Here is a 26,640-nt window from a genome sequence, read left to right as displayed (position 1 = left end):
CGCCAGAGAGGCGCGTATACGGAACGGCATGACACGGGTGACGACAAACGCACCAGCAACGAAAGTTGGCTGTTTATGCACCCGGCGGGTTAACTGACGTCCTGTGGGCCCAGACAATACACTCACATTGTCCGGCTTGTCGTCGTTCATTGAGGTGATCTGCTCCCATTTCACGTCAACTCCCAGGCTCCCCGCTGCCTGAGACGCGAATTCCCCCTTAAATGTCTGGAAATCCTGAGGTTGGTGATTTTTCCTAACGTCACAATCGGGAGAGAAGATTCGATCGAAAGAGGGTTCTGCTTTCACGTTCTCTGCAGCGCCAGTAGGCTGGAACAAGGCAGTCAGGTGTGACTGGATCCAGGGTGCTACGCTGCTAGCGCTCTCGGGCTCCGTCGAAGACATGGCGAGGCGTTAGAAGTACCACACGCGTTGGCGTATTTATACCAGCTGACCGACTCAAGGGCACACATAAATTCATGACATCATACAATAGCCCTCCGGTCGCTCTTGGACGCAGGGCACTTCTGCATGTGACTCACATTATTACTAAAATGCAGATGCTACACTAGAGAAATGTTTAAGCAGGGTGGAAGGGAAGTTTATGTGACTGTTTGTTTTATGAGGTGATGCTGTTTATGAAGGTAACACATAACTACTTGTTTCTGTAGGTTTTTTGTTGGGTGGTAGATGTCATACATTAGCAAATTCACTCATTACTATTTTGCATACTATTCATACTAGTTATGTCCTATTCACACCAAAATAGTCTGAAAAGAAATAATAGTCTTTTTAGTAGGTTCATTTACTATCCACACTATTTTTCATACTATTTTTTGATTATTTATGCTATTTTCCCACTATTACTACTATCTGACTTGTTGTCGACTGCAACTTTCTTAGCACTTATTCTCACTATTTTCACTTTTGTTCAGCTCACATAAAATGCAATGCATTCATGATAAAGCAGTGTGGTGCTGAAACATTAAATGAGCATAGGCCTATGACAATCCAAAATGAGGGTGACTCAAGTAAGCACAAAAAAAGACACAATTAATTCAATGATTGTAGTTGGCAACAAGCAACTCAGGGCAGAAGGGGGGAGAGAATGAGAGCATGTCCAAATCATGGGATCCTATCAACAACTTGTTAGTAGTGTGCATAAATAACAATGTGACTTACAAAGAGTGGCAATTAAATCGTTGATGTCATCCTCCCTGTGTTGAAAGCTCCCTCTGACACACAATCCATACTGTATGGAATGAGCATAGTTGCTCCCATAATGATGTTATGGAGCACAGCATTGTCATGCTTAGCAATGGCTATAGCATATTGCCTGGTGTGGGGGCCACAATTCTGCTCAGAGAATGCTGAAACAGCTGACAACTCCTTCCTGGTTGCCTTGTTCACCTTGAGTGGGATCTTGATAGCTACCTCTCTGAAGGACATGTGCTTAGCATCAATTTGCAGTTCGCCAGTTTTGAACAGGGAAAGAGTATGGTGCAACTAAAGAGAATAAGTTAGCTGACTGTCTAGGGCTAAAATGCAATACATTACTGTGGCACAGGTAAGGGCTAGTGCACCTTTGATGCCTGTATTTTTCAGTTCCCTGATCTTCAGTTTTGGGACATCAGGAGAATCAGCACAGGGCCACAGATGTGTGTGGCCAAGGAGGTATAATACAAAGTATGACTGGAAAATGTTCTCCAGTTTGTGAGAATCTTGGTCTGAATATAAAGATGCAAAGCCTTCCAACAGCTTAGAACAGAGTTCCTGGGCCTGAGTAAGAGATGGCACACCAATTTCTGGATCTGATGTGGGACACTACCTCTGGGTAGTGTGCAATTAGGGGGGGGGGGGAAGCTGCAGGGTAATCCCTAGGCTTGACCCAAGGGGTGCTGAGTAGGAAGGAGATGTAGAATATGATAGTAGAGTCAATTGAGGAGTTGAATGTAGGGCACAGAATATAATTCTGCAGAGATGTAGGTGAATTGGGTATGAGTAGACTTGTTTGTGAAATTCCAAGTGATGACCTTGGCATGAAGAAGTATTTCCAAGACTCATGAGACATGGAGGCAAGACACAGAAATGCAGAAGGCACAGTAGATGCAGAGTATGCAACAGACACTTTGAACACCTAGACATGCAAATGACTCAGATAGTGACTCCAAAAGATGGGTGGTCTATTTCTGACATCCTGGCAGAATTATATAGTACAAGGGAAGTAGGTACAAGTTGGAGTAAGGTGGGGCAGAAAAACTAAAAGACCAGAAAATAAAGGAATGGACATCAGACATCAGCAAAATACAGATGCATGTGAAATAGTCCAGTGGGTAGTAGACAAGAGTAAGAATGGGACAACAGTAAGGGGTATCTTCTGACAGAACAAGAGTATGCATATCAGTGGGAGGTGGAGCTGAGTGGTACAGGAGAGCAGAGTGTAGCATACTGACATGAAGTCCAGCTTGTGGAATTTAGGGTGACAGGGGAAACCAGATAAGTGGCACAGATGACTGGTGACATGGCTGAGCGGTGGCACAGCTGTTGAATTCTTGGTGACTCTGTGCAAATGTGGAATTTCCAGATCAGTGTTTTGATGACTGAGTGACAAGCTGAAGGTCGGTAGAAACTCTGAAGGCAACAGGGGTCAGGAGGAAACATGAGGACACAAGCGGGAAAAATTCCAAAATGGGTTTGTTGTAGGGGCCTGTGAAATTTAGTGACAGATTCCTGTTCCAGCCTCAGGGAGTATATGGCTCCCTACACCTCCCAGGAACTTCAAATGCTGACTGTCCTTGGTCAGACTGAACTGAGACATGACAGAGATGAGCGTGGAATATTGGCAGATGTTATGTAACAATGATGGCACATGGTTGGAATTCTGCCTTGTGCAGAGGGAAATTCTGCAGTGTATGAGATGGCCCTGCAGAATTTAAATGTGCTCAGAAGGTGTCTCACTGCTTGTCAAACATCCATGCCCCAGCTACACCCACATCCACTACCCAATCCATACCCAACCTTTGCCATGCAAGCCTACTCAATCCATAATGTGCAACTGGTTTGCAGCATGAGGGACCAGGCCATCACCTTGCTGGTGGCAGCATTAAGGCATGTTAGGGTGCTAATCAACACAGTGCCACAGCCTGAAGAGAGCTTAGAGGTGATATACAAGTGGGTGGAGGACTGGGACCAGACCTGGGTGAGTGTGCTAGAGACCTGTGCAACACAACATGCTAACCAATCCCCAGGCTGGGATCTACTTGTGGTGGAAGTACATTGATGAGAACAAGATTTCTATCCTGAAGGTGTGTGATACCAACCTACATGACATGACCGAGGAATCTGTGATATGGCAGAACAAGGCAATCCCTGGGGTGATAACAATAGTGGATCTCCAGTGGCCAGAAGGGCAGCATAGGTTCAACATTGATGACCTTTTCGAGGACTACCAGGAGTGGGTAGAGGAGAGAGCACAGATGGAGGCCGAGAGGTTGGCCAAGGCACCATCCATGTGCACCTGGGGCCAAGCAGCAAGAGGTGAGGGCCAAGACTGTGCACCAGAAGACACCAAAGGAAACCCATCAAGAGGAGCTGCATGCTTGACAGGGGAGGGCTCTGGTAGTGCAAGCAAGGGAAAAGGGAAGCAGAAGGTGTGCCCTATGACCTTGACAACTCTGAGCATGCACACTGACTTCAACGAAAATTCTGCAGGCCACCAGTGAGGAGGACGAGCTGGCTGATGATGTCAACAATGATGAGGGTGACAGCAAACCAGGTCCACCCACAAAGGGACCTCACACAGCTGGGGACAATGAGCCCTGTGAGACATGTGCCCAGGCAAACTTCACATGTGTTGGGGAGCCAGAGGCATCCTGCAAACAGTGCAGGAAGGCGAAATGCAAGTGCTCATGCTCTCAAGGTGTAGGGAGAAAGGTGAGTACTGCACAGGTGAAATTCCACAAGGGAACAAGTTGACACCACCTTCAGCAAAAGAACTCTGGTACCATTGAGGAGGCAGGGCTGTCCCACAAATGAGTCAAATTGTTTACGACCTCAAAGCTGGTCCCAGCAGAACCTGCAACTGAACCTGTCAAGAAGCTTACTCTGACAATTCTGGCTTGAAAACAGCAGCCTGATCCAACCCCCACATGCTTGCCTTTGCCAGATCCAGCTCCTTCACTTCACGATCCTTCACCAACACCCTGTCTCTTTTTCCATGGAGCCACTCCAATGCCCAGACCTGCACCCAAGCCCTCACCAGTCCCAGTCGATGATCCTCACATGTCACTTCTGATTGATGAACTGCAAGTTGAGATCAAACCATTCTTTGCGACTGTGACCAGTTTACTGGATGAACCTGGAGGCATTGAAGTGATGGCCCAGAGTGACACTCCATCAGCTGTGGAAATTCTGGAGGTCAAATACCCACATGAGTGGTCAACAGCAAACATCATTGAGCATCTGTGAGTGCTTGAGGTGAGGGCCAAGGATGAGGAATTTGAGCTGGAGCAGGTCTACTGGCTGCTGGAGATGTTGGCAAGGTGGGTAACACATCAGATCAAGACTGTGTGGGCTAGATGGGAGGAGCTGTGAAGGTTGAAGGACGATCTCTGGAACCTGTAAATAGTGTACTAGAGTCTGTGGAATTTTTTTTTTTTAGTCTCTTTCACATGAGCGGTGTGGAATTTATACAAGAGAAGAAGTGGGTATTGATAAAAGAAAGAACAGGGGAAGAAAAGAAAGGAGGTAGAGAGAAGGATGGGCTACTCATCTGACTTGTCCAAAGGGACACCAGCAAGCATAGGGTCTGGGAATGCATCATCTTCAAGATGATCCAGGTCTTGTGAGGAAGTGCCAGTCAGCTGGGTGACTTCAATACGAGCATTATTCTGTGGGAAATAGGGGTATAGGCGAAACACAGTGAAGTGGAATTTTGAGATAGCGCCATCTAATTCTGCAAGTATGTATGAGCCACCTTTAGTGCATCTGATGATGATCATAGGCCCTAGGTAGTGTGGTTTGGTTTTCCAGTCAAGTTCCAGTTCAATATGGGAATTCTGCATGAGGACAAGTGACCCTGGTTCAAAGTTAAAGTATTTGATAGAACATGCAAAATGGTCAATGAAATCCTTGGCTGAGGCAAAGCAGGATTTTAGGACCAGATCATGGATGTGAGCAAGGTCCTCTGGGTGTTTCTGGAGTTGGTGAGCATGGTGAGCAATGAGGTCTGTGGTCAAGTAAAATCCCACCTCAAAAGGGGCTAAAAATGTTGCTTCAACCAGATTGAAAGGGAGTCTGGGTTCAACACTGTGAGCCATATAGAATGGAGAAAACCTGGTTGCCTTGTGGACTGTAACCCTCTCTGCCCAAAATACTGCAGGGGCTACTTCTGACCACCTTGATGCTTCCCCACTACAACTTTTTACCATCACCTCTCTTACATCAAAATGCCACCATTTGACAACTCCATTAGCCTGTGAGTTATAAGGAGAAATGCATATGTGATGAATACCAAAGGTCCTGGAGAGCCAGTTGAGAGTGAGAATGTACAGTCCCCCATTATCTGTGACAATCTCCACAATGGCACCCCAATGGAACAGGATCTGCTCAAAGATGAATTTTCCAATGGTCTTGCCAGTTTCTGTGCAAAGCATAGCCCACTCTGGATAACTAGTGAGTGAACAGTGAGCTTGGGTGACATAGTGAAATCCGTTCAACTTTGGCATTAAGAATGTGTCCATATATACTTTAAAGAACAGGGGCTCAGGGATGGTGATGACTGGCAGAATATGTATGCAATCCAAATGGTGTATTTGGCACTTGTGACACAACTTAACATACCAGCAGATGTCCTGCTCTAGCATAGGCCACCAGAAACAAGTCAGCAAACACATGCAGGTTGAGTAGATACCCTTGTGTCCTAGCTCATCATGAGCCTGACGAAGGATCCCAAGCTGTTTGTGAGGGGTGACTACTAGTTGGTGACATCCTTGAGGGTCTTTTCTCCACAGCTCTCCTCCTTTGATGAAGTACTGAGTGGCAAGACGCACCAGGCTTTCTGACTCCCCTTCCTCCAATCCCTCTGGCATCTTCTTTGTCTCCAAAAATTCCTTCACCACTTTCAATCTCTCCTCTCTGTGGATTGCTTTCTCTGAGCACAGAATACCCATCTCATAGACACTCAGTGAGGTTTGTTTGGAGGAGTAGATGCCTAGACTCAGTGACAAGACCAAAGGTGAGTCTGACAAGGTACTTGGAATTTCCAAAGGGAAAGGCTGGGACTCAAATTGGGCCTCCCTACAGTTCAAGAGCTTGACAGCAAAGGCTCCATACTCATCTATCCAGTCCTCATAGTCCTCTTCCTCATCCTCATCTTCTTCTGCTTTCAGTCTCCTTGAAAGACTGTCTGGTGCTGCATGCTTGTGTGCAGGGACATGTATGAGCTTGAAGTTGAATAAAAGAATTCCTGCAATCCAGCAGTTGATGGTAGTGTTGGGCTGTAAGTTGGGATTGTTAATCATCCCCTTTATATATTGTGCATCAACCTCAACAATTAAATTCCACACACCAAAAATGTGAAGTCTGATGTCATGTAAAGCGTGGAAAAGACCAAAGAGCTCCAGTTTAGCTTGACTGTAATGGCATTCATGGTTGTTGAGAGTTATTGAGCCAAACCTCACAGGGTAGCATTTTTCATCTTCCCCCTCCTGCATGAGGAGGTATCCTACAGTGATATTTGAAGTGTCAACTGCTAGAATGACCTTCCTTTCGGAATTGTAGTCAATAGTATGTAGTGCAGGAGATGAGACGATAGCCTGGCATAGATATTCCATAGCTTCTCTGTGTTCATTGCAGAATTCAAAGGGGATGTCTTTCTTGGTCAGCTCGATGAGGGGATGTGCATGTTTAGCAAAGTTTTTGATAAAGATCCTGCAATATGAACAAAGACCTAAAAATCCGCACACTTCAGTAATGTTTGTGCAGTATGGCCAGTCTTTAATCTTTTGGACTTTAGCCTCATCCAGAATTCTCCCCTCAAATGACACCTTATGTCCAACCACTATGATAGACAGTGCAGTGATGATGCATTTCTTCACTGAGATGGTAGCTCCTGCATGACATAGACGGTGTAAGATGTGGTTGACGTTCTGTAGGTGCTCCCAGATGAAGTGTCTGATCCTGGCATTATGTGGGATTGTCTGGTAGGAACCATCAGAAGTTTGGTAACAGGATTTTGGACCTTTGATTGGGCAATTGTTGATGAAAGGGATGGTTACTTCAGGGATCTCATCCTTCAATATCCAACAGACATCTCCATGGGAAATCTGGACAGCATTCATGTAGCCCATAGGTAACTTAGTGAGTTGTAGAGTACCAATAGGAGTTTGGAAGGTAGTGAGGTCACAGTAATTGTCATGTATGGTGCAATGATTGTATCTGACCATAAGATCCAAAATTCTGTAGACAGAATGGCAAGTGAAGGCTTCAGTGATTGAATTGACAAAGGGGGGAACGGCTGAGTCCTGGATAGAAATGGCATTTAGAGGATGTAAGTCATGGATGAGGCGCAGAGATTTCCCATCCTTCTTGACTACACAGAACCATTTTGAGCAATAGGACAAGGTAGACAGTTTGTAAACTCCTGCAGAAATCTTTTCCTTGATGATGTTAATGACTTCACAGAAAATAGCAGGGGGAATGGAAATATTTCACTTGACCCAGGGTTTGTGGGCTAGCATAGGTATCTTCAAGGGTGGGAACATGTCCTCTCGAAAGGTCTCTCTTTCCAAAGCATCCCAAGTGAAGGCGGCCTTGTGTGTCTTGACCAGCCATTGTACTAGGTCTAATTCTGTAGGCCAAAGGAACCTTGCCAGGTCCAGATTGAGCTTGTCAGCTCTTTCCTGAGTAAACCTGGAACCTGGCACAAACAGTGGGGGATGAGTAGGTAAACAGGCAGATCTGCAAGTGGGTCTTCAGCCTCCCAATGCTCTACCCAGAATTCTGCTGGCATTGATGTCAGTACCAGCCTCACCTTCCTTGCTACAGGTTTGTACTTTAAGACATGATAAACAGGATCAAGTTGATAAGTAGAGCATAAGGCAGAGATTGTCAGTGGAGAAACAGTAGTAGCAGTCAAAAACAAGAAAGGGTCAGTTGGAGAGACGGAACTAGCATCAAAGGGATCGATGGGGAGCATACTGTTGCTTTGTAAATTGTAGATAAATGCCATGGTGGAAATTTTGGAAGTGTCTGTAGGCAAAAGGGTAGTAGTCTTTGAAGGTAATACAGGAGGGTCAGAAACATAGAGAGAACACACAGAGAAAAGATTATTGTGGCCTCCTCGCAATCCAGACAAGTCATCAACCAACACTAAAAACCCTGCTCAGGCTGTTTCATATGGTGACACATTTGTTTTCATGTGAAGAAGTCTTCTTTGTCTTTGGAATTTATGAAATGTGGAAGGGGATGCAGTCTGTTGCAAGGTCATGTCAGGATTAAAACTTGTTTCCTGGAATTAGGGTCGTGGATTTCTAGAGACTGTTCTCCATCAGGGAAATCACGGAGGACACTGGAGAGTAGGCAGAAGAAGGGTCGACCAAGCAGTAAGTTGAAAGGCATGCAGTCGACGACTTGGATTTGTAGATGGGCCTCAATGTTTCCTATGCACAAGGTGGCATTCTCTATGACGCCAAGGGTGCTTTCTTTGGATTGGTTAGTGGCCTCCAGAGTCATAGTCATGTCAGTATGGAGGGGGGCCCCTAAGGCTTCCCACAACTCCTGTCGCAAGGCCACTACCTGACATCCACTGTCCAGATACATTCGACATGAAGTTTGTCCATTAGGATGCCATCAACAACATGTAATGGCACAGTAGCAAGGCCTACACACTTCCCTTCTGTGTCTCTGACCCAATACTGTTCATAGGATGCCCAGGTAGCAGAGGCAGAAGCTTCCAATGCCGTTTCTAAGCTCCCAATGGTTATTTTCTTCATCATGGCTAGCTCTCTAACCTGCTTGCAAATCTCCAGGCTGATGGCTAAGAGATCTTTAGTGGAAATTTCTATCTTCACATCTAAGACTTGGTCTACAAGTCATGTGGTAGCCACTGCTTTGTTGAAACCACTTTGATAACAAAATTGGGGTGCAGAATTTGTCATAGGCTTGGATTTCCAGAGATCTGTGGGACTAGAGATGACCAGAGTTTTAGTAATGGCTGGGATCTCTGTAGAAGGGATGGAATTGGTTGGTGTGGAATTAATGACTGTCCTGGGGGTGGTTGATGCATTAGCAGGCACTGGACTTGTCACAGGGTTTCATGGATGGCAGGCTGGAATATCTACACTGTCAAAACAAGTGACCTTCTTCTTCTTGATATTATTTTTCAATTCTTCTACTTGCGCATAAGCTCTCACCAGGGTGTGCTGGTCTTCATCAGCATTACTCTCTAGTTCTTCGTTGATTAGGTAGGAGGAGGGATGTAAGTTGACCTGAAACTCCATGGATTCTTCATTAGTGAAGAACATCATGCTGACAAGATGAGGTGGGGTATCATGTCCTTGAGATGAGTTCGATGACTGGGTAGGACATTGTACAGAGACAAGGTTTGCTGAGGTGATGATAGAGTTGCACATGGTGAGGAAGTTGTCGATCTTTTCTTTAAAGTTTTGGCCAGCAGCTGTCCTAGGAATGTCAGAACCATCAGGCATAAATACTCTTCCCCCTATCAGGGTGCATTTCCTGGCTTGTACATATTCACAACACAGTGCACACTCTGCCATGTGGTGGCCATCAGTGCTTCCACAGAAGAAACACTGTGGATTGAAGGAATGATGGAATTGGCCTTCTTGACCTTGTTGTGGAGGTGGGGCAGAAGCAGGTTGCTGGGCAATTTGTACATACTTGCATTTTAAGATAGTGGGAACAGTTGATGAAGAAGGGGGTGTGGAGTTCTGGGGAAACAAAGCCAAAGAATCAGGCTGAGGGAGATTTCGTTTTGCTCCACTGAGCAGGTAGTTAGCATGCTTGTAGACCAGATTGAACTCCCAAGGCTCATCAATGTCATGATCTAGGTCAGAAAGTTGCAATCGTGTGAGCAAGGAATTCCAGAACCTTGGGGGAAACCCCTTGAGGAATTTCTCATTGATGTAGTCATCAGGAAGTTTCTTCTTCTTCTGGACAAGGCCAAGGATGTGTTGAAATTCCCAGATGTATTTACCAAGATCTTCCAGTGATCCCATAGGTTTCTGAACTTGATGGTAGAGTAAGGTTTCGAGGTCCGCTTTGGTATAGTGACAATCTTTCACTGAGGCACCTGGGTAGTAGTTCAGGAGTTCTTTGGAAAATGTGTCCCAGTCATTGAAGCTGTCAGTTGCAGCATCTAAGGTGGACCAAAATTCCACCTCATTGTGATCAGTGTAATGGATGGCCCAGTGGATTTTATCTTTTCCAGTGTCAAGGCCAGCTCTGACACAGAGTTGTTTGACATCTTCAAGGTAGCGAGTGATGTCTTCAGTATGACCAGAAAACTTTGGGGCTTTGTTAGAGCCCCTGAGTGGCATGTCTCTAGCTCCAGACATTATGCAAATGGATGTGGAATTTAAGAGCAGGGCAACTGAGGTATTCTGAGTGGGAACTTGGGCAGGGGAAACAATAGTGGGAGTTAAAGTGAGCGATTGCGAAGGGATAAGAAGTTGTTTGGCAGTGAGTTCAGAATTACTAGATAACAAGGATGAAGAAGAGGTTAGTTCTGAGAGAGGCAAAAGTTCTTGATGCTCTGCTGGAGGATCAAAGGGTTCATCAAAGTTGAAACCTCCTGGAAATGATGGGTAAAATGCTGGGGGCTCTGGGCTCTGAAAGATCTCATCTAAACCAAGATCTGAGTCTGACAAGTGTGGCTCTGAAATATCTCTGGGATCAGCTACTGGGATTAAGATTTCTGATGAAGAAATAGATAGTCTGCAGAAGGGCTCTGGGAGCTCTTTGAGTTTGGTTCTTTGATGAGTGGGGCGTAAGGATCTCCTTTCCAGATCTACAGACCCCTTGCAGTGGGCTCCAAAACAATGTGGGACACTACCTCTGGGTAGTGTGTGATTAGGGGGGGGGAAGCTGCAGGGTAATCCCTAGGCTCAACCCAAGGGGCACTGAGTAGGAAGGAGATGTAGAATATGATAGTAGAGTCGATTGAGGAGTTGAATGTGGGGCATGGAATATAATTCTGCAGAGATGTAGGCAAATTGGGTACAAGTAGACTTGTTTGTGAAATTCCAAGTGACAACCTTTTCATGAAGAAGTATTTCCAGGACTCGTGAGACATGGAGGTGAGACACAGAAATGCAGAAGGCACAGTAGATGCAGAGTACACAGCAGACACTTTGAACACCTAGACATGCAAATGACTCAGATAGTGACTCCAAAAGATGGGTGGTCTATTTCTGACATCCTGGCAGAATTATATAGTACAAGGGAAGTAGGTACAAGTTGGAGTAGGGTGGGGTGGAAAAACTAAAAGACTGGAAAATAAAGGAATGGATGTCAAATGTCAATGAAATACAGATGCATGTGAAATAGTCTGGTGGGTAGTAGATGAGAGTAAGAATGGGACAATGGTAAGGGGTATCTTCCAACAGAACGAGAGTATGCATACCAGTGGGAGGTGGAGCTGAGTGGCACAGGAGGGCAGAGCATAGTGTACTGACATGAAGTCCAGCTTGTGGAATTTAGGGTGACAGGGGAAACCGGATAAGTGGCACAGATGACTGGTGACATGGCTGAGTGGTGGCATGGCTGTTGAATTCTGGGTGACTCTGTGCAAATGTGGAATTTCCAGATCAGCATTTTGATGACTGAGTGACAAGCTGAAGGTCGGTAGAAACTCTGAAGGCAACAGGGGTCAGGAGGAAACACGAGGACACGAGCAGGAAAAATTCTGAAATGGGTTTGTCATAGGGGCCTGTGAAATTTAGTGACAGATTCCTGTTCCAGCCTCAGGGAGTATACAGCTCCCTACACCAAGACAAGGAAGTGAGTGATAAGAGTGATTGCAGTGGATCCAAAGTTGCTGTGCCACTGGCAGAGTCATTGACATGCCTGTCCAAGGAAGCATGAGTCAAGTAGCAAGGTAAATAATACTAACAATACAATATTAAAGACCACTGTCCCAGGATGAATGTCATTCAGGTCCTCAAAGTCTGGAGCAATGGTCAGGATAATGATTTGCAGTGACCATATGAGTTCTTCATCTGAGATTGTCCAAGGGTCAGCTAAGCTTCCAGCCCACACAAGGGGAGCAGGCATAATTTCTTTTGCCCACATCTTGCCTGCTGTCAGCACAGAAGGCAGATCTTGGCTTTGGTAATGAGAGCATTTGCTGGCCTTGCCTGTGGTCCTTGTTGAAGGCACTTGACCTGCTGTAGTGCTCCTCTGTCCCAATTCTTGGTCTGCATCCCTGTCAGCCTTTGATTTCTTTGGTTCATCTACTCCATTATCAGCCTGTGATTCCAAAAGAGTTAATGTACAGTTCAAATAGATAAAAAAAATGTACCATCATGACATGCAATTCCTTAGCAGGCAACATACAAGAGTTCAAATTGTGATCCTCAATGTCAAAGTATTCATCATCGAAGTCCTCAACCTCGGATGAGGTAACATAGTTGGCATCATCACAATCTGAATACTTGCACTTCAAGCCAGTCTGCACCTCCTCAAAAATGAGCTGATTGAATTCATTGTCACTCTCTATATTGTTAGCCATGCTCATGACCACCTAAAAGCAATATAATGCAATGGTCAATTTGCATCAAGAGACATACCTTGAATTTGTCATGACCTATGACCTTGACAGAGAAAGCCAGTTGGTCTTCTAATTCCTCTTCATCCATGCAGTGGGTTGGTGCAGGCATCTTTCCCTGATTGAAGATGTTGAAGATGACTGATCCTACTTGATAATGTAGCATGTACCTGGTATGCTAGGCTTGTATTGGAGTTGACAGCAGTAGTAGCTCTGCTTGTCAAAGAAGGGATGGAAGTTGGTAGTCTGTTGGATTGTGGCATCAGCCCAGTTGGGATGTCCTTGACCCAATGATAGACCTGGTGGTCCAAGTTGGTGTTTTGGTCATCTCAGGTACTGAGAGCATTCCAGGTGAGGGTCAGCCAAAACAAAGTTGACTCAGTAAGTAGCAGCATCTGGCATCAAACAGTTGAAAATAAGAACATATGTCTGCTGGGAGGTTTCATTGGATCCACATGTTGACACCACATTTGCCAGTAGATCAAGGTCAGCGACTGCACCTTGCCTTCTCAGCATGTGGCTAGCTGTTCTCCCACTCTGTGGCTTGTTGCTTGTATAGTCCACAATAGCAGGAGCAGTTACCTGGTGAGTGTTGACTTCCATATCAGCAACTTCAACTGATATGTTATCAGTGTCTGCAATTGGACAACATAACTGAAATGTCCTCACCTTCACCACAAGGTTGGACAACTACATTTCCAGGTTTTCCTTGAAGGCTGACAGGCCCCCATCTTGGTCTGACTGACTTCACTTTAGCAGTAACTTGGATTGCCTGTCTGGTCTCTGTCACAACAGGAGGGCTGATTTCCTGGCCAGGATCTCTACTGGAAGGCACCTGTCTTGGTCTGACTGGCTTTGCTTTGGCAGTGCCTTGGATAACCTGCCTGACCTCCATGGCAGTCTCCATCTCCCTGACTTGGGCATGAGCCTGCTGGATAGCAGCCACCTGAGCATTGATAGCTTCCTGCATGTGCAAGTCATCAGCCTTCTTCTGGGCTGGGGTACACTGTTGAGTCCACACTTCGAGAATGATCCTCCCTGGATGCAGGTTGGCCTTTTCTTGTCACAGATGAATATTAGAAGAAGCTGACATAATACTTGTCATGCATGGGTGGAGATGAAGACAGCACAAGGTGAGTTCGAACCTGTTGTTTTTTACACAAGAATTTTTCCTTGCAAACAAATGCACTACAGAGTCTCTTTCCTCACAAACAAATATGCAAAGTTCCACCTAACTTAGGTTTCTGACTGTTTACTGATCATGCAAGGGTCCCTAAATGTGTTTGTTTACCATCAAGATGTTGCTGTGCAGAGGCAGCGCCTGAAGCTCTCAACAGACAAAATTCAGCACTCTCCATCTTCCTTGTGACATGCCGGGCTGCAACCATTGGTTCAAAAACTGGTCAGGGCTCACTCAGCACAAGCACAGCCATCTGTGCCTCAACCACTTTCGAGGGTCTTGGAGTTACTCTGAACAGGACCACAGTTTAAATTCCATACCCCCAGTAGCCAAACATGTTCTAGATTATGATGATGGTCCACATGACTTCAACCACAGCACAACATTGGATCAGGAACTGGATGGAATGATCACAAAATTCATTGGTCCTGGCAACAAGGTTTACTGCAATTATCATGCAGGTCTTAATGGTAAGCCTACACACACATTATCCTACCTCTACTCATACAATTTATTACAGCACAAAGGTGTGACTCCCAGGGCCATTTTCTACCAGATGATGCTCTGCTGCTGCTTTGTATACTGGGATTGCTGGATGATTGGGCTCCATACCACAATCAATTAGAATTTGAACTTGCCAAGTTTCTTTTCAAACATGCAGAAATGCCAGCGAACCAAATCAACATGTTGCTTGAAATCTGGGCTGCCTCATTGCTCGAGTTAGGTGGCAATCCACTATTTGCCAACCACACAGATCTCTATCATGTGATAGACAGCATGTCTGTTGGTGCAGTCAAGTGGGAAAACTTCAAGATCACTTACAAGTGCAAGTGGGATGTACAGGATGAACCAGATGAACAGGATGAAGTGATCAAACTGGGCAGTCAGGATGGTCAGGATGGCCAAGATGGCCAAGATGAACCTGAGGCCCCTTGGATGTTTGACATCTATGATGTATGGTATCTATTGGCAGAGGAATGAGGACAAAGGGGAAAAGGGCAAGAGCTTAAGACAAGCACTTGCCTTTAGTTTTGGATAGAGCTTGAGAAGTATATGGTTTATTTGAGTAGAGCTGTTGAGGCTCGTAGAACAGTATAACTGAGAGTGAATTCACTGAGGGATATGGTAGAAATCCCTTGGTTTATTTACATGTAAGAATGCACACAGACCAGGTGATGCATATGGTAAGTAAAGATACTACCTGCTATGTATAGTAATGAATGTCATGGAACGTTATAGAATGAGTAGAGCTAAGTGACATCATTGTGGAGTAACTTAGCAAGCATGACATGATATGAGTAAAACTCATCAAATAAGCAAGTCTAGAACTGGTAATGAGAAACACCATTAACTGGTATTTCCAACACTCCCCCTCACTCTAGAATGGTAAGGTAACAAGACTGAGTGATGAGCAATTCGTTTTGAATTTCTGCCATGTGAGAGACTTGGTTAATCCATTGGCCTTTTGTCAGTTGGTCTGGATATATTCAATGGAAAAAAGATTATCCTGAACACATTCATGAATGAAGTGCCACTGGACATCAATATGCTTTGAATGACCATCTGAGACAGGATTCTCAGCTATGAAGTGAGCACCCATATTGTCACAGTAGAGAATAGTTTTCTCCAATTTAAGGCCTAGTTCATCAAGAAGCATATATAGCCATTTGATTTGTCAGGCAGAATTGCATAAAGCCATATATTCAGCTTCAGTTGATGAAAGTGCAATAGTCTTTTGTTTGCATGATCGCCAAGAAATTAGGGAGGTGCCAAGAAACATGGCATAACCAGTAGTAGAATGACAAGTATCCACATTGGCTGCCCAATCAGAGTCTGTGAATCTGAAGATGCGAGATTCGGTCCCAGAATAATAAAGCACAAGCTTCAGAGTAGAAGCAACATATTTGACAATATGTAATGCTTTTTGTTTGTGATCTTCTGTAGGATTGGCCATGTATTGTGACATGTGAATAACTGTGAAAGCAATATCTGGGTGAGTTCCCAGAGCCATATAGAGTAAAGATCCAATAATACTTTGATACTGGGAGCAAAGTGAAGAAGAAGCTTGATAAGTAGCTTCAGGTTTCTTCAGTTGGTAGCCAGAAGGTAATGGAGTGCAGACATTTTGTGCATTCTCCATTTGGAATTGTTTGATCACCTTTTTGATGTAAGGGATCTGATCCAGGTAGATCTCGTGTTTAGCATGGTTTCTGTGGATCTGAAGACCTAGATATTCTTTACATTTGCCTAGATCTCTTGATTCCCATTTCTTCATAAACTCGTCTTTCTTTGCTTTTAAAAGTTTAGGATGAGATCCTAAAAACAATCCATCATCAACATAGACAAGGAAAATGACCATGCCTGCATTGGATTTGAAAATGTAAATCCCTGCATCCACTTTGGATCTTGTAAAGCCCATGCAAAGTAGGGAAGCATTTAAGGCTTTGTTCCATGCTAATGCTGCTTGCTTTAAGCCATAAAGAGCACACAGCAACTGATAGACCTTGTGCTCTTGACCTTTAACTTTGAAACCTTCTGGTTGTTCCATATAAATTTCTTCATCCAGATTTCCATAAAGAAAGGCAGTCTTGATGTCCAAGGTGCTCATTTCCCAATTTCATTGAGCAGTGAATGAGAGTAGTATTCACACTGTCTCAAAATGAGCAACCAGTGAGAAGGTATCTTCAAAGTCAGTTTCAAATTCTTGTGTGAAACCTTTTGCCACAAGATGAGCTTTATAGCGACCATCACTTTTAATAGTGAAAACCCATCTGCATTTTACTGGTTTGTGATCTGGTTTTGGGTCCACAAGAGTCCAAACATTTCTTTCCTTGATTGATTTTATTTTGTCCTTCATAGCATCAAACCATTTCTTTTGAAGTTCTGGATTAAGTTTTAGCATGTCTTTGTGTTGTTCCAGAGACTCCTTGACATGCGCAGCAAGAAGGAATTCAAAGGTATTTGTGAAATACCCTTTTTGATTTTCTTCTTCTTTGATGCATGTGGTTTGAGAAGGACCAGCTTCAGGTGGAGTAGTTGACTCTGGTAGAGGAGTCAAGGGAGACATAGGAGGGTGTGAAATCCACTCCTGAGGAACAGAAGGAGCCTGTGGCCTAAGAGGTGAAGGAGGTCTCCTTTCTTCCTGAATTACTCTTTGTTGTTCCCTAGTATTGTGAGAATGTTCTTCTGCATTTCTAATCCATTCCTGTGCTGTGTCTCTATTATTGCAAATATCCCTTTTGATTTGTATGGGAGGTCTGTTCCCATAGATATTGCCAGGTCGAGATGTGGGAATTATTCTGCATTTAGGATGAGGTTCCCTTTGTTCAGCTTGTTCTGGGTGTGCCCTTTGAAGATTTCTATTGTCACCAGGAACAGGGTATGGTTGGTGTGGGTGTTGAACAAGATTGGGAGGAACAGCAGGTGCTCTGTGTGGTCTGGAAGGATTAACTGGTCTGTTTTGTTGACCACCCTGCTGTGGGTTTGGATTATGAGGAGGTTGTTGTGGATTCTGTGGTTGGATAGGATGAGGTCCAATAGCAGGAGGATCAATCCCAAAATCTGGTAGGTTTCCACCAGAATCACTAGAACCAGATGATTGGTTGTCATCAGAATCTGGGTCATTTGAGGTATTGGATTTTCTTCATATGCTATCCGAACAGAATGGAAAGGAGTCTTCTACAAACTTGGCAGTACAAGATAAAATGACCTTATGGCTATAGAGAAATCAGTAGCCTTTTGTTTTTGGTTTGTATCCTAAAAATATCATTTCGATTGCATGTGGGTCCAATTTTTCTTTTTGTTGTTCTTTTGGTACCCAAACATAGGCTTTGCAACCAAATGTGTGGAAATAAGAAATATCTGGAATTTTGCCAGTGAAAAGTTCAGCTGGTGTCTTGAATTGAATCCTTTTGAGTGGTGTTCTGTTGTACACATGAAGTGCACAGTCAAAGGCAAAGTTCCAATATTTCTTTGGAACACAAGCATGATGATGAATAGCTCTGGATTTTTCCAGAATAGTTCTATTGAATTGTTCTGCACAACCATTTTGTTGTGGTTGATCAGCTATGGAAAGCTGATGTGCAATTCCTCTTGAAGTGAGGAGCGTTTTGAAAGTATTTCCCATAAATTCTCCCCCTCAATCCAAACAGAGAGTGCCCAATTCAAGATTGAGTTGGCATTGCATAGCAAGTAGCCAATCAGCAAAGTGTTGGTAGGTATCCAATTTATTCCACAAGTAAATGCAGAAGCCGAAGGAAGAATAGTCATCAAGTAGTGTGAGAACATACTTGGACTGAAAGTATGATTCAATGGGAAGTTCCAGTAGATCAGCATGAACAAGTTCCAGAGGATGAGTATCAGAGGTTCTCCAGACTCAAGCTTCATCTGCATCAGCAGGTAAACCTTCTGTCCCAGCAACTATTCCCCACACTCCTAAGGTTTGAAGGTATGCCTTCATCATAACACTCCATACAGCGTAATTCATCCCATTAAGTTTTGGGATGTTCTTTCCAAGACCTCCTTCAGAAGACATTCTAGTAGATGTCCAGGATTAGATGGTCATATAGGAAAGTTTTTTGTGGATCAGTGAGTCCAGGATTAAAGGTGCTTTGGAGGAGAGTACACAAAGCCTTTTGGCATTTGCATGCTTGGGATTTTTGTCTGGGTCAATTCTGCATCCTTGGTGATCGGTATTTTATTTTTGGTTCTGGTTCCAAGCCTTTCTCAGCATAATGCCAATCGGTGATGCGAGAACTCTGCTGAACATTGTATTTGAGGAAGTCGAAACAAAGGTCAGGGAAGTAATGGTAGGATAAAAATGACCAGCCCATTTCATGTAGACCATGGGGGTTCAAAAATCCTAACCATTCAGGCTGACAGGAATAAGGGAAAGGAAACCAGCCATAAATCCGATTACCATATTCTCTAGATGCTAAGATTTCAAAAAGATTGTAAGAGCTATCTAGACAAGGAGCAAGAGATCCATCAGGATACTCTAGGAATTGGCCTGCAGATGCATATGGTACATCCATTGTACCAGGGAGAGGATAGCTTGTGGCAAGTTTCAGCAGCCATGCAAGACCTTGCAAGAGCAGTGGCAAGTAATCCATGACGTCTAGGTTGACTGTAAGCTGCACCAGTATTGCAGGCCATCACATGTTCAAGGTCAGCCAGAATTGCATCTGTTCTGGGCCAGTAAATGAATCTCTTGTAACTGGTAGAGTCAAGGTACCAAAGAGTACCTTGAGTTTTGTCATAACCAGTTCAGGTTTCATCCAAATCTCCACATGCCTTAAAGGCATCAATGAACTCCAGTAGTTGGAGGTCAAAGAGGTGACCACCAGGTCATCATTCACAGAAGTAGAGTGGGATACATTCAACATCAGTGATACCTTCTCACCAAAGTCCTCTGTAATGGCTCTCCAAATACTCTTGCCAAACCCTGAGAGGAGGGACAAGCTTGTGGAAGGGATTTCCCAAGATGTAGAGGGGATGGCAGTTGTAGTAGATATACATGAAGGTGTCATGAGTAATTGTGGAGGCCAGTACAGTCCAGAGGGCAGGATCTTCATAGGTTAGACTAGGTAAGTCACAACCATTGAAGTTAGTGATAGTGTTGGACGAAGATAGGAAGGAGATTTTTGGAGTGAAGTCAGTGAGATAGCCATGGAATGTGGTATGGATTCCAGGAAGTTCGAATGGCATGCTGAGGCCTGGATAAGTCAGGAAGCCATCCCAAGTCACCTCGATCTGAGAAAGAGGGACATGGGCAAGCAAGGGCTGTGGGCGCAAAAAGAAGGAGTGACTACTGGGAACTGCATAGCGCCAGTGGGAACAATCTCTAACATATAGCGCCTCCATATATTCAACAACTCTTTTAATGTACTCTTCTCTCCACTTATTTCCCTGATACATGCCATCATGAGTGTGGGCAGCAGTGATTTCAGTTTGCTTAGCAATGATGAGAGACATAGCTAAATGAAGTGCATGAGATTCTGTTCATAAAGAAGTAGGGATGCAGCTATAGCAAATCAAACTCTGCAAAGTCATTTCTGACTGTGAGATCAACCTCAGCAATCAAGGTGTTAGCCTGAGTGAGAGCGTCACCAATTGCCAACATGAGCTCTGGAGGAGGAGTCAGTTCACAGTGAGGTGGAGGTGGATTGGCACCTCCTTCAACTGTATAAGGCAGAACAGGATCGAGGTCGGCTTCATCATTGTGATCAGGAATAGCATGGAAGAGATAATTGGGAGGTGGAGCCTCAACCATGGGAGGACAGAGGCCATCACAAACGAGATGGAGATCCACCCCAACAGCAGCAGCAATGCACACTCTTACCCAATAAAGGTAGAGGTCATGTCAGATAGGTCTGGCTAGTGCAGCAACCCAGAAAGCCACTGAGGCTGCATACAACTCCCTAAAAGATCCATATCCTCCAAGTGAAAGGTAGAAAATGGTTTGGTAAAAAGCCACAAGAAGCAACACAATGAAAGTAACTAAGCTCCATCCTAGCACATCTAGGCTGTTGAATGGCATGCTGATATGGCCGTCACCAAAGATCAGTAAATACACATAAGACAATAGCACACTGACAGTTAGATGTTGGGGCTCATAACCTATTGGCAGAGGAACAAGGACAAAGGAGAAAAGGGCGAGAGCTTAAGATGAGCACTTGCCTTTAGTTTTGGATAGAGCTTGAGAAGTATATGGTTTATTTGAGTAGAGCTGTTGAGGCTCATAGAACAGTATAACTGAGAGTGAATTCACTGAGGGATATGGTAGAAATCCCTTGGTTTATATACATGTAAGAATGCGCACAGACCAGGTGATGCATATGGTAAGTAAAGATACTACCTGCTATGTATAGTAATGAATGTCATGGAACATTATAGAATGAGTGGAGCTAAGTGACATCATTGTGGAGTAACTTAGCAAGCATGACATGATATGAGTAAAACTCATCAAATAAGCAAGTCTAGAACTGGTAACGAGAAACACCATTAACCAGTATTTCCAACAGTATCAAGATCCCCATCAAGTTATCCACAACCTCCTTGGTTGCACTGACTTTAAAGATCAAACGGACTTCATGCCATACCAGGAGTTCAATGCCACAAGTGATCAGAGGTGTTGGGAGAATTTTATGTTGGGTGACTGGGCCTGGGACAAAGCGGTATGTACTGGGTTTGTCTCAATGTAGGTCCTACCAATCTCATACTTCTAGGACAAGATTATTGGCAATAACCCATCAGCAGCCAGAGCAACATTGGTTCCCATCATCCTTGGCAGTGACAAGACCACTGTTTCCATTGCAACTGGGCAAACAGATTACTACCTGCTCTATCTTTCCATTGGAAATGCATGCAACACCACTTGTCATGCACACTGCGATGTGGTAGTGCTCATTGGATTCCTTGCAATGCTGAAGAGTAAGCACTTCAAATTCTATTACTTTGTACCACTGCTGATAGCCTAATAGTGACTAGGGAGCATGCTAATACACAAGTGTTCCATAAATTCAAGAAGCAGCTCTTTCATTCATCACTGGCACATGTTCTTCGATCACTTGGTCCTGCAATGACAGTTCCAGAAACAGTACTATTCAACGATCAGTACTACCAATGTGTCATCTATGCACTTGCAGCTTACATAGCTGACTACAAAGAGCAGGTCCTCTTGTCGTGCATCATGCATAATTGGTGTCCAAAATGTCTCACACACCAGGAGAACCTTGACAAAGATGCACTCTGGCATCACCACAAGCACACTGAATTGATCATCAGGGAGTTGGACCCTCAGACACTTTGGGAAGGGTATGGAATTGATGGAGATATAGATATAGTGGTATGTACAATATACTCACTTCTTTTTTCATGACTGATCAAGAACAGCCATTTACAAGTGGGCTTCCATGCATGGACATCCAGAGAATGCTTTCTCTGGACATTCTTCATCAACTCATCAAGGGTGGATTCAAAGATCACCTGGTTGACTGGGTGGAAAGGTATCTCATCCATATTCATGGAAAGGGCACTGCAGAAAAAATACTGGATGATATTGATCAAAGGTGTGTTGGCTGACCTCTGTTATCACACACTGACTGACCTCATTGATTTCCAGGATTGCAGCTGTCACCCTGTTTACTGGGCTGCAACATTTCCCTCAAGGCCAACATGTTAAACAATGGACTGGTGATGACTCCAAAGGCCTCATGAAGGTTCTCCAATCCTTTTTAAATGGTGTATGATGATTGACTGGTCCTCTACAGGTATATATTGCAGCCATCAAAGGCTATGTCCTAGAGGATGTCATCCACACATTTTGTGCCTTTCTCAAGTTTTGCTACCTCATCTGTCAAAATGTTATCACTGAACCAATGCTTACTGCAATCAAGGATGCACTTGCATGCTTCCACTTGTATCATGAAGTCTTCTGGAATGCCCAAGTAATCACTATGTTTTCATTACCCTGGCAACATGCTATGAAGCATTATCCCTATCTTATATGCCAGTTCAGCACACTGAATGGGCTCTGTTCTTTGATTACCAAGTCCAAACATATCAAAGCAGTCAAGCAACCTTATCAGCATGCTAACCACTTTCAGGCTCTCAGACAGATGCTTGCAATCAACCAGAGGCTTGACAAATTTGCTGCAGTGCATGCAGACTTTGAAAAACATGGCATGTTGAGAGGGACTTGCCTGTCATATGTGCTTGGAACTCTAGGTGTGAGCATTTTTCTTAGACATTGTTCTTGATGCTGACTGTATTCTAGAACAATATTGTAATGAGACTCATAATGAGACTGACCATGATGTGTCAAACAATCAGGACTGCGAAGACAGTGCTGATGAACCCACAGCAAGTTTTGAAGAAGATGCAGGTGATACAGATGACTCTCCTATGTCAGTCAAGGCCCATGTATTGTTGGCCCAGACCTACTGTATGCCTTTGCTCATAGCTTCATGTGTATGAATTCTAATCTGTTGATCATAGAACATATGCATGCAAGGAATATGAGGGACCTAGCAACTGAACTCAACATACCCCAGCTCCTCAATATCTTGCACTGCTTTCTTCAATCACAGCTTCAGCATGACAATCACAATCCAGAAGATGTCCCCTTGGATGAATATCCCTTTTATGATGAATCTGTCTGTGTCTACAACTCTGCATCCTTGATGTTCCATGCACCCAGTGATGTGAGTGGCCTCCATGGCATGCACTGCAAACATATATGTTGTTCCCCTATGTGGAGGAATGAAGGCCCCTGTTATGACTGTGTCTTCATTACAACTGATCCTCATGTGGAGGGCATGATTGGACATCACTCGTATTCTGTGTTGTTTTTTTTTCTTTCAAGTACCTAGGCATGGAGTATCCTTGCATGATCATATGTTGGTTTGACCATGTAGGAGATGGCCCAGACACCAACACAGGGATGTGGATAGTTCGTACATGCAATGCTCAAGACATCACTATCATCCACATTGATACCATCTATTGTGCAGCTCAACTCATCCCTATATATGTGAGCCACCAAATTGACCCAGCAAGTGTCAAGCCTAATGAATCATATGACAAGTTTTTTTATTATTATGTGAATAGATTTGCTGACCATCATGCATTCAAAATTGCATCCTAGCTGCAAGTTATGGTGTGTGAAGTTGTTCAACTCACTAACTCCTATTTCCTCATATGGTGTTCATTTCCTGCTCCCAGACCTCCCCTTGCTCACCTTTGCACAGAATTCCACCTAAACCCTAATCTACAACTATTTGTGAGTGTCAGGGTATTCTTTATGTGTATAACTAATGAAACTCTTACCAAACAGCCATGAAACACATGAGGAGAACACAGAAATATGCCAGGATCAAGCAGTCACATAGGGCGATGAGACTGACCTCTGGAGTTGGAAGTTCAGCAGGGTTGATTGGTATGTGATATCATCTGTTAATGTGTGCAATGAAAATTAATAAACAACAGGCCATGAAGAACTCAGTGATGGAGGGTGTAGAGTCAGGAATGGCAGCGACAGAACCAGCATGACCCACACTGCTGCCAGAGGCCCATCCATCTGCAAGGCAACTGATGGCGTTCACCTTACACATGCCAGAGACTTAGAATCGCAGCCATTCGAAGTGGAAGTACAGCTATCCCCCCCACTGTTCACAGTTTTTGCTGCCCCTATGGTGACACAATTTATCATATCATTCTGCATTTCTTTGATCATCTGGTTACTCCAGCTCAGTGTATGGTACCTGTGACATCTTGTGGGCAACTGGTTTTGACTAACAATTGTACACCCTACAAATGTAGAACTACTGCTGCCATTGTTTCCACTCATTTGAACCCTCAGTTGTGCAGTAACCACTGTACACCCTATGAACATAGGACTGTTGCTGCCATCATCTCCATTCCCAATGCCCTTCTCACCATGGACTCCACATTGCTCAAGCACCCCCCCACAGCCCTCATTTTCCTTGAGAAGAACCACCCCAAAACCACTCAAAGGGAGGAAAGACTGGCCAGAAGCATCTTTGGACTCAGTAAGTTGCAAGTTGATGTGCTTACATGTGAGTTGGTTCACATGCCTTTTCTTTTGAAGATGTGTGTGAGAATGGACAAGATCCCTACTTATGATGTGCTGTACAACACTGTGGCATATGCACCACCAGCTGGTCTGCCACCATTTGATGGTGAAGGCAATACCATACTTTTTTATACTTCTGTGATTTTGCTATACTTCCTGTACATTTCTGACTTTTTTTAACACTTCAAGTTATTACATTGTTTGAAATGTCCAGTGAGACTCAAAAGTCACAAAAGTCACAAAAGAAGTCCGAAATAGCATGAAATAGTGTGAATAGGATTTTGTTAATTTGCTGATGTATCTGTTTGAAGGCATCAGTTAATGGATTATGGGGCAGGAGAGGGTGGCATACAAGCAGTCATTTATAATGTGGAGGATGGGTGGGGCATGTAATGACAAAGAGCCACAAACATGCCCTTTCCAGTGGAACATGTACACCAGCAAAAGACAGGAAACCATACAATGATGATTGTGTAGCACATCAACACACATCACTCAAAGCAAGTTACTATGCAGAACCAAATTGTGATGACCAGCAATAGCTCTAAGTTACTTCAACATCAAATACAGATACTGTTCAACAAGCTTGCAAATGGAGTCTGCACAACATACCAGAATGGAGCCTTCAAGGTCTGCTGACCCAGCACAAAAAATCATACACAGTAACACACTCAAATGCATATTCTTGCTGCAGGAACTCATAAGAGATCACAGAACCATCACTGACTCCAGTAATGTCAATATACAAGCAGTGTATGCCACTGTCTATGAGATGTGCGCAATCTCCCATGTGCCTCCATGTAGTCTGCTAGACACAATGTACATCAACAAAATCCCTATTGCGAATTGAGTTAACCCACCCCCGACACGTGACCGGAGGTCGGCCCGGCATGATCAACCCCGACAAAGAGTTTACAGACCTGGGCCTAACAACGTCCAGGAATATTACGATGTATTTCTCCCGTCAGATCCACAGTATATTGTATATCTTTCTACAGAACGAAATCATATCGCTGCATTCAAAGGCTACAAGTAAGGTAGTGCGTGCATGTACACAAGAAAGCAGATGCGGCATTAGTTTGCAAATCCTGTTCTCCCTGCGTGGCTTAACCAGCGCTCCCTCCAACCTTGCAAGCAAGCAAATTGTTATACTTATCATACAATCCAAAAAGGTGATCCATCCTTCCTCGAAGAAAGACGAACGATGAATGAACTCGCGTTAAATTTCATTCATCTCCTTCTCCTGTCGGCAACAAGATAGCCATGCATACCACATCATGGTGCGCAGCTGTAGGACATCCTCTTTCCACGCCATCGACTGGTTCTGTTCTCGGAATTCTTTAGTAAGTTGTTCGCATCGAGCAATGTTCTCCGGGCTGACGAAGTCGATTGCAACTTTCACGCAGTCAGCCAGATTACAGACCTTGGGAGTGGCCCTAGGTGAACGTCTGACAATTCGCGATATAGCATGTACTCACCTGATGGGCGCACCCGGCGGGTATAAACACGGCCTCCCCTGGTTTTTGATAAACTCTATGACTTTTTACTCCGAATGTATCAAACAGCTCCTTCCTCAATTGACTATCCAAATAAAATTGCTGTGAGTGTATTGGATCATGCTGATAGTTAGTGGCCTTGAACTTCCGCCGCAAGAATTGGCGCAGTTTAGGGGAGTCACTAGCACGGAACAAGTCCCATGCCGCACAGCCTGGTTTTCCGTCTGGAGTTGGTGCAGTATACGTCATGATGTTCAAAGCATCTGCCATATCCATGTGCAAGCGTGTCGAGCCTTTGCTCCCAGGAGACTCGGACGACGCCATCGCGTTGTACATCTTGGGTCCTGATGGCACGTCAATCCCGATGATCCCTACTTCACAGTTCACATACCAAGGTCTGGAGCTACCGTGTTAATTGGGAAGTGCGAAGCGATGTTTAGTGCTCCATCACGTCTAGAATAACTAGGTACCGGTACAGCTCTGCTGAAGTCTTCGTAGAGTTCGGGGAACGCCGTCTTGAAGTCAGTCGACGGAGGCCAGTCCTGGGATCATTCAGTATTAGATTCACCTGCATCAACGTAAGTCA

The 26,640-nt window shown here is 44.3% G+C and overlaps 4 protein-coding genes across 4 annotated transcripts; 3 read left to right on the top strand and 1 right to left on the bottom strand.

Annotated features, from left to right (window-relative positions):
- Positions 1 to 841: 841 nt before the first annotated feature.
- On the bottom strand, positions 842 to 2,142 carry F5J12DRAFT_788024 (uncharacterized protein; the record flags this gene model as incomplete). The annotated part of the gene is made up of 4 exons (XM_051743715.1): positions 842 to 912; positions 1,242 to 1,503; positions 1,555 to 1,724; positions 2,031 to 2,142. 4 exons carry the CDS (start codon positions 2,140 to 2,142, stop codon positions 842 to 844), a joined length of 615 nt encoding a protein of 204 aa, XP_051594087.1.
- Positions 2,143 to 3,064: 922 nt separating this feature from the next.
- F5J12DRAFT_899937 (uncharacterized protein) lies at positions 3,065 to 4,464 on the top strand (the record flags this gene model as incomplete). Its single annotated transcript, XM_051748185.1, has 4 exons — positions 3,065 to 3,196; positions 3,246 to 3,647; positions 3,709 to 3,930; positions 4,126 to 4,464. The coding sequence occupies 4 exons, from the start codon at positions 3,065 to 3,067 to the stop codon at positions 4,462 to 4,464; spliced, it is 1,095 nt and encodes a 364-aa protein (XP_051594086.1).
- Positions 4,465 to 14,154: 9,690 nt separating this feature from the next.
- Positions 14,155 to 14,945, top strand: F5J12DRAFT_899934 (uncharacterized protein; the record flags this gene model as incomplete). Its single annotated transcript, XM_051748184.1, has 2 exons — positions 14,155 to 14,434; positions 14,485 to 14,945. 2 exons carry the CDS (start codon positions 14,155 to 14,157, stop codon positions 14,943 to 14,945), a joined length of 741 nt encoding a protein of 246 aa, XP_051594085.1.
- Positions 14,946 to 21,109: 6,164 nt separating this feature from the next.
- F5J12DRAFT_788021 (uncharacterized protein) lies at positions 21,110 to 24,951 on the top strand (the record flags this gene model as incomplete). Its single annotated transcript, XM_051743714.1, has 15 exons — positions 21,110 to 21,139; positions 21,191 to 21,395; positions 21,446 to 21,810; positions 21,858 to 22,033; positions 22,087 to 22,183; positions 22,235 to 22,691; positions 22,741 to 22,870; positions 22,978 to 23,167; positions 23,329 to 23,496; positions 23,611 to 23,622; positions 23,826 to 23,901; positions 23,952 to 24,222; positions 24,360 to 24,514; positions 24,574 to 24,575; positions 24,877 to 24,951. 15 exons carry the CDS (start codon positions 21,110 to 21,112, stop codon positions 24,949 to 24,951), a joined length of 2,409 nt encoding a protein of 802 aa, XP_051594084.1.
- Between the last annotated feature and the right edge of the window lie 1,689 nt (positions 24,952 to 26,640).

The sequence above is a fragment of the Pisolithus orientalis genome (assembly GCF_024613125.1).
Source record: "Pisolithus orientalis strain OTSU chromosome Unknown F5J12scaffold_179, whole genome shotgun sequence".
NCBI classification, from domain to species: Eukaryota; Fungi; Basidiomycota; class Agaricomycetes; order Boletales; family Pisolithaceae; genus Pisolithus; species Pisolithus orientalis.
Note: the sequence above shows the minus strand (reverse complement) of the source record. Positions and strands in the feature narration are given on the sequence as shown.